Source organism: Tachysurus fulvidraco, chromosome 17 (assembly GCF_022655615.1).
Source record: "Tachysurus fulvidraco isolate hzauxx_2018 chromosome 17, HZAU_PFXX_2.0, whole genome shotgun sequence".
Lineage (NCBI taxonomy): Eukaryota > Metazoa > Chordata > Actinopteri > Siluriformes > Bagridae > Tachysurus > Tachysurus fulvidraco.
Window position 1 is genome coordinate 23750904 of NC_062534.1, and position 25333 is coordinate 23776236.

Consider the following 25333-nt stretch of genomic DNA (forward strand, 5'->3'; position numbering starts at 1 on the left):
AAACCGGAGTACCCGGAGGAAACCCCCGAGGCACGGGGAGAACATGCAAACTCCACACACACAAGGCGGACGCAGGAATCGAACCCCCGACCCCGGAGGTGTGAGGCGAACGTGCTAACCACTGTAGTGGAAATTTTTACTTTAGAGAAGAACACATGAATCTGTCCTTCTAGGCTTCTGTATTTCCCATGGCTGGTAGTTATTGTGACTAGAGATTTCAGTTGTTTCTTTCTAAAACTGCATTTAATCAGAGCTTTCCCATGAGACCTTTTCTGTTCCCGTGGGATTAGCTTGGTCAGAAGATGAACAGGCGATGCTTCTAAGCCAATGGTGGATGATGTTTTGGTTTTACATGTCCTGTTTATTTCTACCCTGCTCTTCTTCTTCTTCCCAACATTATCTCTCTCCATTTGGGTCAGGTTACCTTTCAGCAAATCTAACTGCTTCAAGCTAAAACTGCCGCCATCTGGGAAGCCACACTCCGTCACCCACCGCAGCAATTGTGACACAGAATCAGGACCATAATTATTTCTCATATAATTCACATTAGGTCCAGTGACACACACTGGGTTTTTATTGAGCATGCTCTTAGAAATACTGTTGCCCATGACTATCTTAGTTTATTGTTGACAGTCTCTGCACCAGAAAGCCTGTGCTATGTGTGTGTGTGTTATCTTTTGTTTTGGCCTTTTCTCTTTTCCCCAAACCTGCTTTGCTCTCCGGAGAGTCTACACCGAGCTCGTCAGCTCTTAGCGGCGGGTTTTCTCAAAACCTCGCAAACAAGACACCTTTAGCACCTAATCCCAGATTAGTGCCGTGCTTTACTTTTGTATTTTAGGCCTTGCACTAGGTGCCTATCCAGGTCACTGACCTGTCGACAGATCCAGGTTTAAATCCTGTCTTTACAGCACTTTCTACACAGAGACAACCAACAATATTCACTATTCAACACTAATGAATTCAACTATGGTTTTCAAAATAAAACCCTTACAACTTTAGCAGATTAATCAGTGTTCTTTAACACAAATAAAAATAGATTCTCTCACCTTCCACACATCCAAGTACTTTTGATTCCAGCGTTGAGGCGGCTCACGGTGAACTCCCGAGTCCTCTCACGCTCATAGCCAATTTTGCGGTCGAGGTGAAGTTAACAGCCTTCAAGGCTCGAGCGCTGCAAGCCTCCCCGGGAATCCCCGAAGTCGACTCTCAAACGCGGAATCCTGCCGACTACGCCAGCCTGTTGTGGAAGTTTTGAGGTTCGAGAGAATTAAAGCATAAAAATATCACACCAACAGGCACGGGCAAGAGTATAAAGGTTTTCACGGTTTATTGTTTTCAGCTTTGCAGAAGGACCCAACACTCTACGTGTAAAATCAGAGAGGAAGGGCCTCCATTATTGATAACACCAGCATTTTATAGACAGGAATAAAATAAACAGGACATGTAAAACCAAAACATCATCCACCATTGGCTTAGAAGCATCGCCTGTTCATCTTCTGACCAAGCTAATCCCACGGGAACAGAAAAGGTCTCATGGGAAAGCTCTGATTAAATGCAGTTTTAGAAAGAAACAACTGAAATCTCTAGTCACAATAACTACCAGCCATGGGAAATACAGAAGCCTAGAAGGACAGATTCATGTGTTCTTCTCTAAAGTAAAAATTTCCACTACACCACTAAGCCACCGTGCCCCCCCCCCAATGTTAATACAGAGTATGAACATTAAAATGGAGTTATGTATTAAAAGTTTGGCCACTTAAATTTGGTGTGAATTCTGTGTCAAAAAGTACGTTTTTATATCAATAAATCACTGAAACATCTTTCTTTCTTCCTTTCTTTCTTTTCTGCTGATCATAAGGTCATGAGTTTAAAGCTCAAACCCCTTCGGCAATACCTTTAACCGTCAATTACTCAAGTGATTACATGTGAAAAGTAAATTAAATATAAAAAATGCTTTGACGATTATTTTCGGTATGGAAAACAACCGTATAAAATCCGTCCATCCTCAAATCTGTACATTTTTGAAATAGCTCTCTAATGAATATACATTTTTTGCATAACAGTTTGTTTGACAGTCGGCTGTAAATTATCACGCTAAAACATCAACACCGGCAGATCCGGATCAAGCCATAACCTGCCTCATGGTTGCACATAGTTGTGTAACTTGTGCACTTATCAGCATCATCGTTCGCTTTTTTTTTTGCGTCTGACGTTCACGCTTACGCGACAGTCTAACGAAACCGAACGACGTGGAAATCTACGGTGAATGAATGGATTAAGACGCTAAACGATGGTGAATGATTCTAAAGCAGAAGATTCGTTTGGGTAAAACTGCACATATCAGATGTCGATCGTCGATCGTAAAGTCTGATTAAACAATTTACGCTCAGCATAAATGTAAACTTCTCCAAATGATGAAGGAAGCCCTAGTTAGACAGGGTTAGTTTTACACCGAGAGCCACATGGGGTAATTACGATTATTAACACAATATCTAATGGACAATGGACTAATGGATATTAGAGAAAAATGACAAAACAGATACTTATAATGTATACAGTATAAATCACTTTCTTTCTTTCTTTCTTTCCTCACTCTGTTGAACTGCTGATCAGAAGGTCTTGAGTTTAAAGCTCAAGCCCTTAATCAAAGCATTTCACCATCAGTTACTTAGGATGTTTCAGGAATTTGATGACTGAACGTCTTCCTCACGTCTTCCTCGCGTCTTCCTCACGTCTCGCTCTACAGTGTTTAAACATTAAACACTCAGGACTTTAATAATGTGTAGAGTTTCATCAGGATTTCTGTTTCATAGGGAAGATCCAGAAAGACAAAACTTCCCTCCTTCTCTCTTCTCTTTTTTTCATCTCTTTCTTCTTTTCTTTTCATTTCATTTCTTTACTTTTCTTTTTGTCTCTTCTTTTTTTCTTCTCATCTCTTCTTTTCTCAGTTCTTTTATTTACTTCTCTTTTCTTTCCTTCTCCTCTAGCCACTTCATTTTTCTTATCTTTCTTTTCTTCTCTTCTCTTTTCTTCTCCTCTGATCTCTTCTTTTTTTTCTTCTGTTCTTTTTTCTTCACTTTCTTTTATTTTCATTTAATTTATTTACTTCCCTTTTCTTTTCCTCTAATCACTTCATTTTTCTTATCTTTCTTTTCTTCTCTTTCCTTCTCCTATAATCTCTTCTTTTTTCTTCTTCTCTCCTTTTCCCTTCACTTTCTTTTATCTTTCTTATATTTCCTTTTCTTTTCTTCTCGTTTTTCTTCTCATCTCTTCTATTTTCAGTTCTTTTCTCTTCTCCTCTCTTCTCTTCAGGTTTTGAGCAGCGAGTTTGTTCAGAGTAAATGTTGATATCAAACCCATTTCTGCTCTCTGAGAAGCTCCGAGTGTTTGTTCATCTAAAAAGCAGCTCAGATTTCTCTTCAACACTAAAATTCAGTGTGAGATCATCAACAGAAGGACAAACACACGTCTAAAACACACCGAAGTCCTGACTCACTTTAGATCAGACTCGCAGACACGACATCAGACGTTTATTTGTTTATGATTGTAAACGTCTCATAAGTTTCTGTTCCACTAGTGAACTGGTACAAAGAGTTAAAAGAATAGAAGTGAAGTTTTGTCGTTGTAAAAGTCGTCATGGTCACGTGACCTACGACAAGAGCGTTTAGTAAAGGACAATGCTGACAGGTGGTGTTACGGTGTGTAAGTGTATGTAGCGTACTACGATTTATACGGATTTATATCACTTATCCCTTTTGATTTGTTGGTTTTATAGCAGATAAAGAATAAAATACATTTCCAACCATGGGCGTAAATTTCATTTAATAGTAGGGGGGACAATAAACATTAAATTTCTCATGTGCAATTTTTGAAGGGGGGGGGGCACAAATAATAGTCTAATTGTACTTATAAAGATTATTATTGTAGCATTGTGGGCATTTTCAAAGTTTTTCTTCAAAGAAAGTAAAACTATCTTAAAAATAATCACAACAATAAAAACTAGGAATTAAAAAAGGGTTAAAGGTTACAGTGCACTATGCAACAAGCTATTGTAAACAAGCTAATGTCAGCTAGCTATTGTAAACAAGCTAACGTTAGCTAGCTATTGTAAACAAGCTAACGTTAGCTAGCTATTGTAAACAAGCTAATGTTAGCTAGCTATTGTAAACAAGCTAACGTTAGCTAGCTATTGTAAACAAGCTAATGTTAGCTAGCTATTGTAAACAAGCTAACGTTAGCTAGCTATTGTAAACAAGCTAACTTTAGCTAGCTATTGTAAACAAGCTAACTTTAGCTAGCTATTGTAAACAAGCTAACGTTAGCTAGCTATTGTAAACAAGCTAATGTTAGCTAGCTATTGTAAACAAGCTAACGTTAGCTAGCTATTGTAAACAAGCTAATGTTAGCTAGCTATTGTAAACAAGCTAACGTTAGCTAGCTATTGTAAACAAGCTAATGTTAGCTAGCTATTGTAAACAAGCTAACTTTAGCTAGCTATTGTAAACAAGCTAACGTTAGCTAGCTATTGTAAACAAGCTAATGTTAGCTAGCTATTGTAAACAAGCTAATTTTAGCTAGCTATTGTAAACAAGCTAACGTTAGCTAGCTATTGTAAACAAGCTAATGTTAGCTAGCTATTGTAAACAAGCTAATTTTAACTAGATAAGTAAGATTTAATCGCTAATATAGCAGATTCATTGAAAATCACGTCGGTAATCAGCATTTTTGCCGCAAATATTTATGAATGAATCTGCATCAACTACATTAAAGAGAATCGCTTTATTTAAAGTGAATAAAATAATAAGATAATTATATATTTATAGAATATAATTAGAACAATAAAATAATAAGCCACAGCCACACACATGACTCGTGTGTGCAGAGTAGGTGAGATGACCTGGGAAAGCAGACAGTGGGTCAAACCATTGTGAGGAAGCGGAGGGGGGGACTCAACTGTTTCTAAATGCATTTTTTGCGTTTTTTTTTTCTACTTACACATTTTTTTAGGTATACATACATATATTTTTCACAATAGAGAGTGAGATTTTTTTTTAATGGGTGGGAATCCTCGGATTGGGGGGGGAAGGGGGGGGGGGGCAAGTACCCCCCCCCCCCCCTCCCCGTCCCCCGGGATTTACGCCCATGTTTCCAACGGAGTCTTAACAGCAATGCATCTGACCAACATTTCCAGCTTACCAAATGTTATAGTTACAGTAGCATGTTGTGTATCGGTGAAGCGCACAACAAACTCCACACTAAATAATAAACAAACAAACCAAAAAAAAAATAAAAAATCCCACAAAAAAAACATTCCTTTTTTTTTGCTTTTCATTATTTATGTTTAGCTTTTAAAGTAGCTAGCCAAGATGCTTTTTTTTGATAGACATATCAGCTTACTAGCTTGTTAGCTTGATATGTAACATTTTCATAGACGTTTTTTTAAAAAACCTGGGGAAATAAATAGATTTTAACTGTACGATATACTGGATTATAGTTCAACAAACATTAGAAACAAAGCTTTTTGTCCAAAATGTCTGGTTATGTCCTTAATAAATGTACAGGCTAATGACATCGATATTTTTAAAGTGGCTAAGTACGGTGACCCATACTCAGAATTTGTTCTCTGCATTTAACCCATCCAAAGTGCACACACACACACAGCAGTGAACACACACACACACACACACACACACTCACACACACACACACTCGGAGCAGTGGGCAGCCATTTATGCTGCGGCGCACAGGGAGTAGTTGGGGGGTTTGGTGCCTTCCTCAAGGGCACCTCAGTCGTGGCCGGCCCGAGACTCGAACCCACAACCTTAGAATTACGAGTCAGACTCTTTAACCATTAGGCCACGACTTATTAGAAGAAGGTGAGTATTTTACAGTTGGCCAGTTGGCGATGGTGCAATGAGCTGCTTTAGGGACTGAATGCTCTCATGACGTGCTTATGAGACATCCAATACATTCAAGATGATGAACAGTCCATACCAAAGGTTCCAGTGCTATCCACGGGCAGTATGTTTTGACTGTTTTGATAGAGAGGTCTTCAACAGACGTCCAAACTGTCCTGATTTTGATACTTATGACGAACATAATTGTTAGGATCACATCCTGAATTAATAAATGCATGAATTGTTCGTTATTATTGCCACATATACATTTATATACAGCACAGTGGAATTCTTTTTATCGCAAATCCCAACTGAGGAGGTTGGGGTCTGAGCACAGAGGCAGCTATGATACAGTGCCCCTGGAGCAGGGAGGGTTAAGAGCCTTGCTCAAGGTCCCAACAGTGGTATTTTAGAAGTGCTGAGGCTTGAACCTCGATCCTCTGATCAACAATCCAGAGCCTTAACCACTTGAACCACCACTGCTTTGTCTACCGAGTGAACGGAACCGAGTAAGTCAATAGTAAGGATAAATGTTTAAGCAATAAGGACAGCATTAGGCAGTTGTCTTTTAGAAAGGTATGCAGGAATGCATTCTACATACCAGCAGTCATATACTTTTGCCCTAAATCACCCTAAAAATCACCCCTTTGGAAACCACCTGAGGTAACGAGAATCCTCATAAAACTTGCACCTGCATGAGTTCAGGTCCATGCTCAGTAACTCATCCCATGCAGTGAGTAGCTTCGCTAACTACCTAGCTCCATGATCCTGGGTTCAATCCTGAGCCCAGGTTACCATCTGTGTGACCATCAACAGATTCTCCAGATTTCTCCCTTCTCCCCAAAACATGCCAGTAAGTTAAATTATTCTTAGGTGCTATTGTGTGAATGCGTAGTTCCTTAGAAAGGACTAACATCCTGTCCAGGAAGTTTTCATGTGCTCAAGCCACCGGAACTTGATTTTTTTCTACTTGTACGAACACTTTGATGTTTTTATTCAGAATAAAGACGACGACGATGATGATGATGATGATGCTTTCTTCCAAATGGAAGCCATATCACCTGCATACATTCTCTGATCTTATGCCACTGAACTCCTTACCATTCCTTGCACCAGACAACTAACGGCTAACAGCTGGAGACCATAAACCATAAATCATCCACTCACACCACCGTGATACTTTTTTGGATCGCTTTGTTCCTCTAGACTTAGATATATTTTCAAAGTTTACATGCGGTCTTGATTCACATCATTATTGTAGCCTATTAATGATTATAATGTCATTCCAGTCCTGAGCTTTTTCTGAGTTTGTACATTTTCTCTAAGGTTGCGTTTTTATATATATTTATTTAATAAATCCTTTATTTAATCAGGAATAATCCCACTGAGATAATAAATCTCTTCTACCAGGGAGTCCCGGCCAAAATGGCAGCACACAAAGTTCCACACAAAAAACATTTCACAACAAACAACACACACACACACACACAAAAGAATTACTGTCAAACTGCGTTTGAACTTGTCCAGAAGACATTGCCTTCAAATTTTAAGATCCTTTTCAATATGTTTGGGCAAATCACATTAAACCGAAACCATTCGAATCGGTTTACACAAGCTTTTTAGGAAGTGTCAATTATATCCCTTTAGTCCCATTAATTTACGGGATTGTTTCGTTTGGAGTCATGCCTTACAAATGCTCCGTTCTTCTGCCGCAGTCCTGCCAAGACACATATCTGAAAATCATAAATGCAAATGAGATTACAAGAGCATATAATTGTTTGCAGCTGAATGTCATAAAATTGCTTGAAACGCTTAATAAACTTTGGATCCGAAATAGAAGAGAATGTTTTCGCATGATCGGCCAACAGAAACTGTTCAGACGAGGTCGCATGCGATCGCTAAGCTGTCGTGAAAACATCATGGTCTATTTTCGAAGAGTCATCCAAAATATCTGACCCGAAGTCAATCAAGTTGAAACAGTGCAGAATCTTGAACATTAAATGTTCGGTGACATCATAGACTCGTAGACTTCACGTGTCCTTCACAAGTCTCTCATCTTTATGGTTTCTGAAAATGATCTTTAATGCTTTTAATCCAACTTATATATTTCCATTTTACAGAAAAACACATTCACATCTTTTGATGTTTTTCAGATCTTTGATCCGAACCTCAGTCATGATGAATCCACGGGAGAAAGCTCAGTGTGCATTTGAGAGTTATTGAGACAAAAGCCCTATTCGGACGGGACTAGTTTTACGTGGGGACGTGGAGTAATGCGATTTTACCTCAGGACGTCTGTAATATTAATTGGTCAATTCGCACGGGACAAGACATCTCAGTAAAACTAGCAGAAGTGGGAGGGGTAACTCGCTTTACGCACCACAGTAACCTCCTTGTCGTCATGTGCGTATGACGTTGCTTCCTGTTTCAAGCGCCTCCATGCTTGCAACACACACCAAAAACGCGCTTTTAAACAGGAAATGACGGAATTTTACCGTACATATTTACAGCGGGTCTATTCGGACGGGATTAGTATTTAGTATTTTTTTACAAAAGGTAAAAGTCGCCGTAATCTTTACTGACATTAGCACCATTTGGACGGGACTAGTTTTACGTGGGGACGTGGGGGTAAAGTAATTATTACCAGAGCTTCTCTGTGATTTTAGTCCCGTCCGAATGTTCCATCTCGTTAATCATTACGGACAATGTCAGTAAAGATTACGGCGACTTTTACCTTCTGTAAAAAGGTCCGGAAAAATTACCTCAGGTAATACAAATCCCGTCCGAATAGACACGGTGTAAATATGTACGCTAAAATTCCATCATTTCCTGTTTAAAAGTAGTTTTTGGCGCGTTTTTCAAGCATGGAGGCGCCATGTTGTCTGTTTGCACACGTGATAACAGAAAGCAACGTCATACGCACATGACGACAAGGAGGTTACTGTGGTGCGTAAAGCGAGTTACCCCTCCCACTTCTGCTAGTTTTACTGAGATGTCTTGTCCCGTGCGAATTGGCCAATTAATATTACAGATGTCCTGAGGTAAAATTGCATTACTCCACGTCCCCACGTAAACCTAGTCCCGTCCGAATAGGGCTAAATTATGGTAGAATGTAAAATTACTTATTAGGGTTGCAAAATTCCGGGAATATATGGAAATAAACTGGGAATTAAAAAAAAAATGCAGAGTTGTCTATAACAAGGAACTTAAATGTAGTTTAAAAAAAATCTTGCAGCATAATTATGTTTAAAACGATAAGATTTAATGCAATTTAATTGGGTAATTTGTACCCTGCGTTCCTCGGTCACTTGCACACTGTACACTACTTACTGGAGGGCCATTGAGTACATGCACAGTAACACTTTATTTTAGGGTCATTTAACTATTTGCTTATTAGCATGAATATTAATAGAATATTGGCTATTTATTAGTACTTATTAAGCACATATTAATACCTTATACTGCATTCTTAATTGTACCCAATACCTAAACTTAATAACTACCTTACTAACTCTTAATAAGCAGTAAATTAGGAGCGTTACCACATGCACAGATCATTTGATGAACCCCCCCCCCCCCCACACACACACACTCACTTGTCAAAAATGCTTCATTTTACATTTTCATTGGGACATTTTTTAGAAGGGCAAGGGTGAGGGATGCTTTCGTTTTACAGCAATCATAGGGAAATATGTTTATTACAATTATTAAGTTTATTATGTTTATCACAAGCATAATATGTTAATAATAATGTTTATTATGCTTTTGTGTTACTCAATGAAAGAATCAATTAAAGTTCTACTCACAATTAAATCAGTCAAGACGTCATTTTTAAAATTTTTATTATCTTGCATGCATGTCTGCTTATGACCAATCAAAAGGAAATAATTCCCATAAATTCCTATAAATTCCCATAAAGTTTCCAATTTGGAATATTTCCACAATTTCCCAGATTAAATTCCCGTGGAAAGTTTCCATAAATTTACCGGAAACTTTCCGCCCCTTTGCAACCCTACTTATTACTGACATTTTCAATCAGCATAAAAGTCTGATATCAAAATAGGCAGGACACTATTAGCTTCATATAACCATTAAACACCACTGTGGAGTGTGACATGACAAATAAATTACACGAGCATGGACACAACCAAACAGGCCTCTGGGGAAAGGAGCTAACTGTAGACCAAGTGAAACCAAACAGACGGATTGGCCACGGAAGTGCCATTTATTGGTCAGTGAGATTGTCTGATATCAAAGCCTGTGATTTGGTTCTTTAGGGAGTCGTCAAAGATCAAGTGTACAACACACTTGGGCACTGATGATCTGAAGAAACTGGGGTTTGAATATATTTAAGAGACATTAAGGATTTGGAGTCCCACTTAAAGGTGGGGTTTCCGTTGTTTGAGAAATGCTTCAGAAACCCGAGTCGGGACGACAAACAAAACAAGAATCAAAACAAACGTGTAGCCAATGAGCAGAAAGGGGCGGGGCTTGTCGATACGGGCGCAGAGAGTGTTCAGAGCGCATGTGTGACATTAGCAGAAAGCGGTTTTAACATCGACACAGAGGATAAAAGCAAAGAAAGAAAGAGAAGAAAGACTTACGATAAGGACAAGAAGTAGGACGTGTTAATATAGGATCAGCTTTCCAGCGCTGGAGAGAACTGAAGGAGCAGGAAGTTGGCCACATATTCACAGGTTGGAGTTTCCCGAGTCAATAACTCCTGAGCTAAACGCTGTTACTACACAAATAACACCTCTTTTCTATCGTAGTAATGTAGAGAGGCAGCTACAACCGCGTTTTGTGTAGTAACGGCGTTTAGCTCAGGAGTTATCGACTCGGGAAACTCCGACCTGTGAATATGTGGCCGACTTTACTTAAGACGCCGAGGCGCTTTTTTCCTTCTCGATAGGTGAGTAACGTTGGTTTTGCTTTGTTACACAGAACTAATATATGCCTTTGTCCTTTACATCATTATGCTTGTGTGACATTTTTGCTTGTTTGTTTATCTACAATCGTATTGTTCTTCCCTTCAGCTATGATAAAGACACATTTCTTTCTGTTAGTCGCCCATTTGGGTTAAGGGCGTGTTTGTTTTGGTGATTTCAAATGTCAGCACTGGCTTTCAAACAACAGAGACCCCACCTTTAATGCCAGAAATTTTTGTACTTGGTCTGTTTACATCAAACACAGCAAATAGTTGTCGATTTTATGCAGCGACTGAGTTCTGTCAGTCACGGGAGCAAAAGGCAGGAGGTCCTGTATCCACGATCTGCTGTGAATCCTAGACGTGAAAATGTTTAGTACTATAGCCTGTTTAAATATTGTTTTTAATAAGTTTTCATGTGCCGAATGAAATGTGGCAGCCAGCCATGTTCTGGCCCTGTTTTGAATTTGTCACCTGTGGTGCAGAGTCTGGGTCTCACCAGGGTAAAATCTCATAAAGGGTAAGGGCGGGGGCACATCTTTATGTTACACGTACAAAAAAAACATTTCCCTAAACTCTTACAAAACAGGCTTCCGTATTTTCCACAGGTTGATGAGCATCATTGCTTTTTTATTTACAGTTAAGGATAGTCTGGAAATTCTCAATAAGCCTTTAAGTAATGCCTTAATGCCTTTTTCTCTTACTTATGTTGTGCACTTGTCAGGATATATCCAGTTCTGTCAGATATCCTCACAGCCCATGCAGTATGATGACTGCCAGATTGCAGAACTAACAAATTGGAGGATTTAAACAGCAGAAAATTTGGAATGTGCTGCAGCTCTAAAGATGTCTCTGTGAATGCCTGCTGGACATTTATAAGACAGATGAAAAATCTTTCACATGGTTACCACACTGACAACAATGCTAAGCATATTGGACCGGATCAAGCTCAGGCACTGCTTCAGTCCCAAAATGCTAATTTTTCTTATTATGTCGCTTTGTAGAAGCCAACATTCTGTTTACAATTTAAGCTTAGACAAAAATTTATCGAGTAACTCCTCCTAGGGCTTTCAAGCCACATGCACCAAATTTGGATATGTTGTAGACACCGGTCTGAAGTTTGTTGCTATTACTTTTCTAAGTGATCCGAGTACCGGTACTTCCGGTACCGGGTCTCAAAGTGGCCTTTTTCCCCATAGACTCCTATTATAAATTTTGGAGGTTTATAACTCGGCAAGCTTTCGAACTCTCTACACCAAACTCGACCAGCTCCTTTAGGGTGATACTCTGTACAAAGGTTTAAATTGGTGTACCGACTGGCCTTTCGGTTGTCCCGCAGCCTCGCCCATAATATATGCAAAAACAAAAAACGTTTTACAACATGGACGTGTGACATATTAAAACACTCAGAACAATGAGGGGAACCTCCTCACGGGTATTCTGATGACGTCACATGATGTCATATGAAAACAAAAAAGCACAACATGGACATGTGACATATCAAAACACTCAGCCCAAGGAGCAGAATTGTGTCACAGGTTTTCAGATGACGTCACATGCTAGTCTCCACTTGCCTCCAAGTCACAAGTTTTATGTCCTCCATTGTCCACTCGCCTCCAAAAGTAACACTGATCCTTATGTCCACTCGCCTCCAAAAAGCACCGGCCTTTGCAAATGCTTGCCTCGTCAAAGCCAACATCAAAGTTTGTTGCGACGAACTTTATAAATCTAGTTAATATCTAACTTTTCTTTAGGGACTGCTAGAAAAACAGCCGGTCATCACATTGGACAGGATCTCACTGAGGGTCCTCATGTAACATTTCTGGCCCTGGATTCTTCAAGAGCCTGGTGTAGGATCTCCCCCTTGTGCTGGAGTTCTTTAACGTCTCTAAAAACTGTCAGAGTGGAGGAACTGCTCCTTAAGCTTGGCTCGATTGGAGGGATGACATTGAAGTTAAAACTGTGGGGTTTTTTTTTACCCCCAAGGTCAAGCGATTTTGTGAATGAATGGATTAGCATTCTACGAGCTAAAAGTATAGAGTGTTCCTTGTGTACAAAGTATTGTATTATTTAGGCAGAATGTTCTTCAGGCCATCTGGTCTTCAGACTAACTATTCATCTGTCACTAAAGAAAAACTCCAAGGTCTAAATGGAGATTAGTCGACGAACGTCATTTTTTCGACTTTAAGCGTCTGGCCGGCCAGTCCAAGGGTGTCCAAGGGTGTCCAAGGGTGCATTTTTCATCGTACACCTTCTTCAGGTCCTATAAGTTCAGTAGAATCGCTCCTCCAAATCATCAGTTTCGCAACATATGTTATCCAGGTGATTCTCGGAAACACAATGCTAGATACTAACAATACTAACAGTGGCATGAGCCCCTGTATCCCCACCAGCGTTCCTTGTTATTCAGATCCAGAGGAAACTTGGCAATGACTTTTGGAGAAACTTTGCCAGGAAAATATACCAATATTTATTGCAAAAACTCCATAACTTTGTCACTTTGTGTCCTTTGTCCTTTGTCTCAGCATGCGTACACATGGTATCAGTGTGATTCACCATGCCCTTGGCAGATATTCGTTGTTCACATAATTAAGGTTAATATTTAGCCATAAAATAAATCTGGTCCTTGTATTTGTTACCTGTTGCAGGTTACATCCTGTATCCCCAAACAGAGATTGTGACTTACAAAGAAAACATGATTTATGTTTAAAGTCACACCTTTTGAAAAAATCACTGTCGCTGAACTTGAAACTCTTTAAACCATTCCAGCTCAACAATCGTTCTTTATAACCACAGAGCTGTTGGATTCACACAATCTGATTGGACACGAGTTGTTGAATAATTTGTGATTAACTGATAAGTTTTTGACATCTTCGGGACAAAGACATAAAACAAGGACTTGTCTCAACAAAAACTTTAACTCTATATTTATATAAAAGTAAGTATAAATGTTATACTAAATGTTTATTAGAAAATTACATTGCATTAGCCGGGGGTGGGGGGGTGGGTGGGGTGTTTGCACGGTGGCTTAGTGGTTAGCACTTTTGCCTCACACCTCCAGGGTTGGGGGTTCGACTCCCGCCTCCACCTTGTGTGTGTGTGTGTGGAGTTTGCATGTTCTCCCCGTGCCTCGGGGGTTTCCTCCGGGTACTCCGGTTTCCTCCCCCGGTCCAAAGACATGCATGGTAGGTTGATTGGCATGTCTGGAAAATTGTCCGTAGTGTGTGAGTGTGTGAGTGTGTGAGTGAATGAGAGTGTGTGTGTGCCCTGTGATGGGTTGGCACTCCATCCAGGGTGTATCCTGCCTCGATGCCCGATGACGCCTGAGATAGACACAGGCTCCCCGTGACCCGAGAAGTTCGGATAAGTGGTAGAAGATGAATGAATGAACATTGCATTAACATTTGACTAATGACTTACTGTAGGTGTAGGAGGAATCAAACATACATGAAAGATGCCGTAATTGGAAAATAATCAACACCGGGGCAATAACGGGAAGTCCGCCACATCCCAGTCTTAGATTACCTTACCATAACAACATACCTAAGAGGATGGAAGATTTGTGGAGAAAAAAGAGGTTTCAGACAGACGTTTTTCATTATCTATGCAAACCGAGCGCTTCACCACGCTTCACAGCATACGATATGAAAATATAAAAGATAAAAAGCTGATTTATTGTTGCAATTTTTTTCCAGCAAAATATCTAATCTGGTTCTAATATTAAAGCTTTGAAAACACACGCATTTATACCAGAATGCCCAAATAATCAGGTGATTGTTCGGTCATGTAGTCCACTAATCCATGAACATGCCGTTCAGTCATGATCTGATTTACATTCAGAGACATCACTGGCATCTCATGAGATCTTTCTTTCCAATGACTGAATCATTCTACTCGCTTTGATCTCCTACAGGAGCAGAAGTCCAGCTAGCATTATGCTGCCAAAGCCACTGTGGTAGTCCACAAAAGGGTTGTAATCCATGTATCTACAAACTATTCTGTAAGGCAAACATCCCACAGGCTATCATTCCAACGCTAATCTAAGGCACGTTGCAGAAGCAGGTAATCAAATCAAATCAAAACAAATTTTATTTGTCACATACACATACATACAGGGATATACAGTGAAATGCTTTATGCAACTGTCCGGTATATGAATTAAAAAAAAGATATATAAAAAGTATATAAAAAAAGCAAGAAATAAAATAAGAATAAAATAATAACAAGTATAAACTATATAAGAACACTATATAAAAATATGAAGATAAACACATTAACAAATCTGAAAACAAATTAACAAATCCAAAAACACATTAACAAATCCGAAAACAAAACAACAAATCTGAAAACAAATTAACAAATCCGGAAACAAATTTACAAATCCGAAAACAAAACAACAAATCTGAAAACAAATTAACAAATCCGAAAAAACAACTAATCTGAAAACAAATTAACAAATCTGAAAACAAATGAACAAATCCGAAAACACATGAACAAATCCGAAAACAAATGAACAAATCCGAAGACAAATTAACAAATCCGAAGACAAATTAACAAATCCGAAAACAAAACAACAAATCCGAAAACAAATTAACAAATCCGTAGACAAATTAACAAATCCGAAAACAAAACAACAAATCCAAAAACAAATTATCAAATCCGAAAACAATTTAACAAATCCAAAAACAAATTAACAAATCCGAAAACAAAACAAATCCGAAAACAAATTAACAAATCCGAAAACAAAACAACAAATCCGAAAACAAATTAACAAATCCGAAAACAAAACAACAAATCCGAAAACAAACAACAAATCCGAAAACAAATTAACAAATCCGAAAACAAAACAACAAATCCGAAAACAAAACAACAAATCCGAAAACAAATTAACAAATCCGAAAACAAAACAACAAATCCGAAAACAAAACAACAAATCCGAAAACACATTAACAAATCCGAAAACAAATGAACAAATCCAAAAACACATTAGCAGATCCGACAACCCAGAAGAGGTTGGTATAGTTTGTGATTGGAACACTTACCGATCATTGGACAAGACACCTGTCACTCGTGGTATACATTATGTTCAAGTCTGCCGCAGGGAAAAGTTGGAATGGATGGATGGATGAATGGATGGATGGATGGATTACTGTGGATTCATTTTGTTAACGGAGAACCTTACACATTACACATAAGATTCCATACCTGTATTTCTTCAGTGACAGGTGTCTCATCCGATGATCGGTAAGTTTCCATTCACAAACGATACCTACCGTTTCCGGGTTGTCTGACTTGTCGTTGTGTTTTCGGATTTGTTCATTTGTTTTTTGCACTTCTCGGACAGATGAAGAAATAATGTATATACAGTACAGACCAAAAGTTTGGACACACCTTCCAAAAGTTTGGACACACCACCTTTTCAACAGGACAACGACCCCAAACACACCTCCAGGCTGTGTAAGGGCTATTTGACCATGAAGGAGAGTGATGGGGTGCTGCACCAGATGACCCGGCCTCCACAGTCACCGGACCTGAACCCGATCGAGACGGTTTGGGGTGAGCTGGACCTCAGAGTGAAGGCAAAAGGGCCAACAAGTGCTAAGCATCTCTGGGAACTCCTTCAAGACTGTTGGAAGACCATTTCAGGTGACGACCTCTTGAAGCTCATCAAGAGAATGCCAAGAGTGTGTAAAGCAGTAATCAGAGCAAAAGGTGGCGACTGTGAAGAACCTAGAATACGACATATTTTCAGTCGTTTCACACTTTTTTGTTATGTACGTATATAATTCCACACGTGTTCATTCGTAGTTTTGATGCCTTCATCAATGAAGTGAATCTACAATTTTCATAGTCATGAAAATAAAGAAAACTCTTTGAATGAGAAGGGGTGTCCAAACTTTTGGTCTGTACTGTACATAATATACATAGATGTGTATGGTATTTGAAGATCATCCTTAAAGTGTCCATGTGCAGTATGGTTTGTAAATAGTGTATAAAGATCACTGTGCTGTGCAAGTCCAGAGTTAAAGTGACAGTGACAGTCCAGATTAAAAGTGTCATTGCAAAAGGAGGGGAGGGGGGGGGGGGGCATAGAACAGTGGGGATGAAGAGAGAGGTCCAGTGCTAGATCTCGGGTGTCTCCTGGTTTAAACTCCGAAAGGTAGATGTTAGATTAGATGATTTAACCAGAGCGACGTACAAAAGTGCATTGATGTCTCTATCATTGAATACATTAACACGGGTTCACTAGGTTGCAGACTTATGATACCATCAACCTAAAATCTCCCAGCAGGCTTTGGGTAGCAAAACCAATATGACATGATGATGGTTATGCCAAGGGTCCAGTGGTATAAGAATCAACTCTGATCTCAATGAATTTTAGGTATGGAATAAGACTTGTCTTACGTGGTCTTATTGGGCTCCGAATTCATTCATTCATTCATCTTCTACCGCTTATCCGAACTTCTCGGTTCACGGGGAGCCTGTGCCTATCTCAGGCGTCATCGGGCATCGAGGCAGGATACACCCTGGACGGAGTGCCAACCCATCACAGGGCACACACACATACTCTCATTCACTCACTCACACACACACACTACGGACAATTTTCCAGACATGCCAATCAACCTACCATGCATGTCTTTGGACCGGGGGAGGAAACCGGAGTACCCGGAGGAAACCCCCGAAGCACAGGGAGAACATGCAAACTCCACACACACAAGGCGGAGGCGGGAATCGATCCCCCAACCCTGGAGGTGTGAGGCGAACGTGCTAACCGCTAAGCCAACAGGCCCACAGCCCCCCGTGGCATTGGTGGATCAAATGGTTCAGGCTCAGAAGGTTGGGGGTTCAAGCTTCACCACTGTTGGGACCAAGCATGGCCCTTAACCCTTTCTGATCCAGGGTGCTGTATCATGGATCACCTTGAGCTCTGACCTCCTAAACTGGAATATGTGGAAGAAAAGGATTCCATTGTGCTGTAAAGTAACCTACAAAAGTATCCTTCTAACAAATGAAGCTGGTGTAAAGACTTTCTGTGGTGTTTAAAATCTTGGTCTTGTCTCACTTAATTCAGTGAGACCTTAGCTAGTCCAGGGTTCGGACTTGTCTTAGATTCGTTAATAGAGGGATCGTCTACTGCCCTGCTTTCAAGCAGCCACCGTTGGAGCTTTGGGCAAGGTCCTTTTTACCCCTCACACGCTCAACTCAACTTTGTGTAGCTTCGATAACTTGATCTGCTAAAGAAACAAATGAATATGTACAGTAGATGATCTAAAGTAGAAGATCGAGCGGGTGCGGCCGTGGATATTCTCGTGTCGTGACGTTAATGTGGCTTGAGTCATCCTTCTCCCAAATCTCCACCCAAGTCCTTAACCATAAATTATCACTATACTTGAATTCAAAAGAATTAGAAAATAACAAACAAGCTTACGTACAACTTTTGACCACTCTGGATGAATTTACTGGAAAAAAAAGAAGTTCTCACCTGGAATCCCAGTAGAAGGCAGAGGTACCACGGTGGGCGATCGTCGATGGAGTAGATGAGGTTACCTCCAGACCGCTGGTTCAGATCTTCCTGTAATCCGTCAGTGTTAGACTCTGCAGGAGTGTCATTGCCGGCCGTGTGGCTTACACGTGATCTCTAATTCAGTGTCAGATATATAACAAATACTTACAAATCAGTGCTTCCAGGATTATGGAAGATTGCAAAATGTATAATATTCAGAGGAGATGGCAATTATTTAAAAGATGAAATCATCACAACACACATTCAGATAAATCCCTCTTTTGTTCATGTGTGGAGCCTGAGTTCAGCTCCCATAAGTCATTACATTGGTGTCTTCACTGGGAGGAGTGGGATAGAAGAGTCCAGCACTTGTGATTTCACCAATTCAAGTAGTTTAACACAATAACAGTGCAAAACACACACACACACACACACACACACACACACACACACACCACACACACAAGACACACACCACACACACAAAAAACACACATAGAACACACACCACACACACACAAAACACACTCACACACACACACACAAAACACACTCACACAACACACAAAACACACTCACACAACACACACACCGCACACACACACACCGCACACACACACACACACCAAACAAAACACACACACACACACACACTCACACACAACACATACACCACACACACACACACAAAACACACACATAAAACACACACACACACACCGCATACACCACACACACACACAAAACACACACACACACACACACCACACACCACACACACAAAACACAAAAAACACACACAACACACACACACACACACAAAACACACTCACACACACACTCACTCACACACACACACACACACACACACACACACACACACACACACACACACTCACACACATTCACAGACACTCACAAACACACACACCACAAACACACACACCACAAAAACACATACTCACACCCACACACTCACACACTACACAAACACACACTCACACATACACCTCAGAAACACACTACACACACACACACACACACACACACACACACACACACACACACACACACACACACACACACACACACACACACAAAAGTCTTAAAGGAACAAATTTTTTGTAAAGAATTGTTTAATCAAATGACGTCAACCAGTAACCAGTTTCAACCAGGTTGAAAAAACCAGAGTCTTGCTGTTATCCCAGAGAAACCCATATTTCTTACATATATCTGTACAGATTTCTCTGAAATTCACAAAAGCAATTCACTTTTATTTTTCTTTTACAATTCACTGAATTTATTAGTTCATAAGTTGCATGTGGTTTTGGTCCGAAATGTTCGTTATTTAAAGCCAAAACTCTGATTAACCTCGTCCAATCTTCTCATAGCGTGGAACGGACCAAAGATTATAACTCCAACTGTCACCAGTTCCCTGATTTGGGAAAACATCACTGCAATAAAAGATCACTTTCTAGCAGACTCTTACATCACATGAAATAAAAAAAATCCTTCCAGAAACTTCTACAGAACAAGGTGAGGAACTGCAGGAGTTCAGGAACACAATAATGTTATGTTCTCTGATTTTTTGCGAAATCGTTTTATTGGTGCATGATGGTGGGGTTTGGTCTCTCACTCATTCATTCCCTACCGCTTATCCGAACTTCTCGGGTCACGGGGAGCCTGTGCCTATCTCAGGCGTCATCGGGCATCGAGGCAGGATACACCCTGGACGGAGTGCCAACCCATCACAGGGCACACACACACTCTCATTCACTCACACACACACTCACACACTACGAACAATTTTCCAGAGATGCCAATCAACCTACCATGTATGTCTTTGGACCTGGGGGAGGAAACCGGAGTACCCGGAGGAAACCCCCGAGGCACGGGGAGAACATGCAAACTCCACACACACACACACACAAGGCGGAGGCAGGAATCGAACCCCCAACCCTGGAGGTGTGAGGCGAACGTTCTAACAGTGGGGTTCACGTTTAATAAAAAAAAAAAAAAACAAGGAACAAAAGAATACAGCCCCCAGGATAGAGCTCATCCACTTCCGGTTTAAATCTGAATACAAATACACTCACTGGTCATTTTCTTACGAACACCATCACCGTCAAGCATCTAATACATCACGCGGCTACGGCCGGCGGCTTCGGGTGATGTTTGCATTTGGAAAAAATTCGGGTCTCTGCGTGATAGCTGGTGCCAGATGGGCTGGTTGGAGTATTTCTGTAACTGCTGGTCTCCTGGAATTTTCCAGAAAAGTCTCTAAAGTTTACTCAGAAAAGCATCCAGTGAGTGATAGCCCTGTGAACAGAAACGCCTTGGAACGAGAGAGAGATATTACCAGAGAATAGCCAGACCGGTCTGAGTTGACAGACAGGCTACAGAACTCCCATAACCACTGTGTACAATTGTCCTGAGCAGAAAATGTGCACGGCTTGTTTTCAACCTGCCAAAGTTCTCCACACCACCCCGCTACTGTGATCCCTCCACCGGCTTCCGGTAGCTGCACGCATCCGATTCAAAACACTGATGCTGGCCTAAAAAGCCAAAAACAGACCAGCTCCCTCTCACCTCAAAGCCCTCATCACTCCTCGCACTGCACTACACACCCTCAGAGCTACAGCACTGCTCGACTGGTCCCATCATCTCTCAGGGTCAGAGGCAAATATACTACAAGACTCTTCTCTGTTCTGGCACCAAGGTGGTGGAGCGAACTTCCCCTAGAGGTCCGGACAGCTGAGTCACTGGCTATTTGCAAGCGGTGGTTGAAGACCTACTTATTCAGGAAACACTTCAACTAGCACTTCTTTCCTTATCTTTTGCATTAAAAAAAAAACAAAAAAAAAACCTTTGACACTTTTTCATTGTAACTTTGAACAAATGTTTTAAACTCATGGTATCTTAAGTATGTAACCTAGTGAGCAGCATTAATGTATTCAATGTTAGAGATTTAAGCACTTATGTACGTCGCTCTGGATAAGGGCGTCTGCCAAATGCTGTAAATGTAAATGTAAAAAGCATCTCGGAATGAACAACAAGTGGCAGCAGGAAGTACAGTACAGTATATGTCGGTTTCCTCTTCTGTCAGCCAGGAAGTTGAGACATGGATCACCACAACTGAGCAGATGAAGACGGGAATAAACGTGGCCTGGTCTGATGGATTTCGAGGCACAGGGACAAGAATTGTGTACCAACATTATGATCTGTTATGTTATGTTATGAACCCAACCTACCAAGTGTGGACAGTCCAGACTGGTGGAGGCGGAGATGACGATGTTGGGAATGTTTTCTTGGCAATCTTTGGGTCTGTTTATTCCAACGCATCAATCACGTTTTGAATGCCGTAAACAAGACGATGGGTTCAGTGTTCTTTGTCTTCAGTAGGATGCAAATCCTTTGGGATGTAGAAGAGCAGGCAACTCGCAGCATCTGAAATGTCCAAGTGATGGAAAACCTCATGACACAGACCACAATCTTAATGGAATGTTGCGGGAAACTGTGGGAAACCGACCGACGGAAGGAATCACCTCGACACGGACTACGATCTCGGCGGAACGTCGCAGCAATCCGTACGAACCGAGCGACGGAAAAAGGATCATCTCGACATGACCGCAATCTCATTGGAATGTTGAGAATCTCAAAGAAATCCCTGGCATGAAGAATAGAATCGAAGCTGAGAGAGAACAGAGGCCTCGGTGTTAGTACAGAGTTCCCTTCTCTTCATCTATATGTTCCTCCGGCGCTCTTTTAGAGTTAACGTAGAGTTAATCTGCAGCGCAGGCAGCATGACTCACAGGAAAAACACGAAACCGACGACTTGATCTGAATCCAGTGACTCGGCCTCGGCAGGAAACGATGACACAGGCAGGTTGTCACAGGCAGAGAGGTTAGAGTCCCAATGTTCTGTAAGACGTCTTCACCCTCCAAAGCAGCCTGTGTTGATGATCGGAATGTGCAGCAAAGACAACACAAGTATTTGTTTTTTTTATTCTCAGCTATTTCGTCGCGGTTCCACCATTTGTGTCTTACTGATATTACATGTATGTAAATATAAATCACTCCAGAACATAAATAAAACCGCTAAGAAACCTTAAAATTTGGAAGTGACTTCAAATTTTGCCTCGACGTGGAAACACTTGACACTTTTTAAACTTTGTTATCAGTTATAATGATTTCAATTTTGTACATTTTAGTTCACTTACAAGACATTTACATTTACAGCATAAGACATTAACATGGAGAGGGAGGCACGGTGGCTTTGCCTCATGCCTCCAGGGTTGGGGGTTCGATACCCGCCTCCGCCTTGCGTGTGTGGAGTTTGCATGTTCTCCCCGTGCCTCGGGGGTTTCCTCTGGGTACTCCGGTTTCCTCCCCCGGTCCAAAGACATGCATGGTAGGTTGATTGGCATCTCTGGAAAATTGTCCGTAGTGTGTGAGTGTGTGAGTGAATGAGTGTGTGTGTGTGTGTGTGTGTGTGTGTGTGTAAATGAGAGTGTGTGTGTGCCCTGTGATGGGTTGGCACTCCGTCCAGGGTGTATCCTGCCTCGATGCCCGATGACACCTGAGATAGGCACAGGCTCCCCGTGACCCGAGAAGTTCGGATAAGCGGTAGAAGATGAATGAATGAATGTTATACATGGAAGTTGGATCACATGAGCTTCCTAAGTCACGCTCCAAGGTCACGCTCTCCAACACACACTCCAACCCAAAGAAACCTTTCACTTCATAAAAATGAGAGCTTGCTGCCTGAGTGGTTAAATGCGACAACAGGTTTCCTTTAATTCGTTGCTAAAAAACATTGTATAAAAACCTACATTAATTATAGGGCTTACAAGGGGTTATATAACGGGGCAATAAATGACAGTCTGACAGAAACAACTCACCTAAAGGACGTGTGTTGTTTAGTTTTACCCTGGACTTTATAATGATATTGTATAAAGCAGTAAGACCCCGCAAACCCCCCACACCTCTCCCACCCAATCAGAGTATAATTCATAATAAATAAATGAGTAATATAAATAAGAGAGAGAGAGAGAGAGAGAGAGAGAGAGAGAGAGAGAGAGAGAGAGAGAGAGAGAGAGAGAGAGACGAGATCGTCAGAGTTTTCTGGGCTATGAGCAGTAATAAGTAAAACCTTTTCATGTTGGAATAACAATAAATAGAAAACCAACGCCCTCGCTTCTTCTGCACCCACGCACACATGTGCATGAGCAGACACACACACACATACACACACACACACACACACACACACACACACACACACACACACACACACACACACACACACACACACACACACACACACATTGCTCCAGCCAGCTAGAGGAACACACAACACACAGACCACTGAGTACGTACTGTCACCTACTGGTACAAACCGATACAAATCATTTTTGGAGTAAAGCACATGCTGTAACATTGAATCCATGAAATTGGGGCATCGAAAGACTTTATTATTGCCACATATACATATTAAAACTAAGGAGGTTGGGGTTGGAGTAAAGGGGCAGCTATGATACTGTGCCCCTGGAGCAGGGAGGGTTCAGGGCTTTGATTGATTGGCCAACTTGGCAGACCTTCTGATCAACAAACTTGAGCCTTAACTAATTGAGACAACACTGCCCCTCCACGACTGCCCCCCCACCAATACTGCCCCCCCACCATTTGCCCCCCCCACACAGAGACTTTCATTCGTTCACCAGAACAGCCAGTGTTTTTATTACCGTATTGTTTTATTAACGTATCTGCTGTGTATTTACTGTCTGAACACCTGTATAACACACACACACGGCGCGTTAAGCTCTCATCTTCACGTGTGTGTTCATGTCGATGTGCAACAGATAAAACCTTCCCTTGCTCTTAGACCTCATTCCATCTCAAAGGCCCATCTGGAGTCTGGTTAATTGACAACAAGTCCATAAATCACATCGCCTCAGAACCTTTTCCGTAGGGAACGTTGGAGCGAGATTCTAGCGCACTGTCCAATCCTCAGTTGGTGGTTCCTTTCATATGACTAATATTTATTGTTCTTCAGATCGCTGTGCTCGGGCAAGGACGAGGCCGATCTCCCGTCGACACGTCTGTGATTGCATGCTAGAGACCTCTTCGGTAATAAAAATAATAATTAATATAATAATAAAAAATAAATATATAGAAAGATTTGACACATGGCTAACACTTGTTAGCGCGACAGGCTCTGCTTTCACGCGCAGGGTCGTCCTCGGAGATCTCTGAGGGATTTCACTTGCGTGCTTGTTTACTGCATTGCATTTATTCGTCAATTCATACATCTTCGGGAAAAATCCGATCGATTTGGGGAAAACATTCTAGATAAGATGTTCTAGATTCAGGGGGAGGCACGGTGGCTTAGTGGTTAGCACGTTCGCCTCACACCTCCAGGGTCGGGGGTTCGATTCCCGCCTCTGCCTTGTGTGTGTGTGGAGTTTGCATGTTCTCCCCGTGCCTCGGGGGTTTCCTCAGGGTACTCCGGTTTCCTCCCCCGGTCCAAAGACATGCATGGTAGGGTGATTGGCATCTCTGGGAAATTGTCCGTAGTGTGTGTGTGTGTGTGTGTTTGTGTGTGAATGAGAGTGTGTGTGTGTGCCCTGTGATGGGTTGGCACTCCGTCCAGGGTGTATCCTGCCTCGATGCCCGATGATGCCTGAGATAGAAGATGAATGTTCTAGATTCTCTAGCTCATGGTCACATGTGACGGATCACGTGATTAAGCTTTGCTTTAAATGTTTGCAAAGTTCCGGACTTTTAGAGAAGACAGGATCGGCAGATTTACCGAACGTAACGTTTTTATTATTACATTCATTTGAATATTCATCAACAATTATTTCTAATGAGCAAAACCCGAGGTGAACGTTGCAAAGAAAAAACTCCCTTAGATGGTATGAGGAAGAAACCTTGAGAAGAACCAGACTCAAAAGCCAAACCTCATCTTTATCTTTGGGTGACACCAAAGTGTGAGATTAT

General features: G+C 41.1%; 1 protein-coding gene across 1 annotated transcript in view; it reads right to left on the bottom strand.

Annotated features, from left to right (window-relative positions):
• si:dkey-106n21.1 (solute carrier family 23 member 2) overlaps nt 1-25333 on the bottom strand; it is a 59396-nt gene that overhangs the window by 31365 nt on the left and 2698 nt on the right. The window contains exon 2 of the mRNA XM_047802234.1: nt 18311-18466. Coding sequence (XP_047658190.1) covers nt 18311-18466 — 156 coding nt within the window. The remainder of the gene's footprint in view (nt 1-18310; nt 18467-25333) is intronic.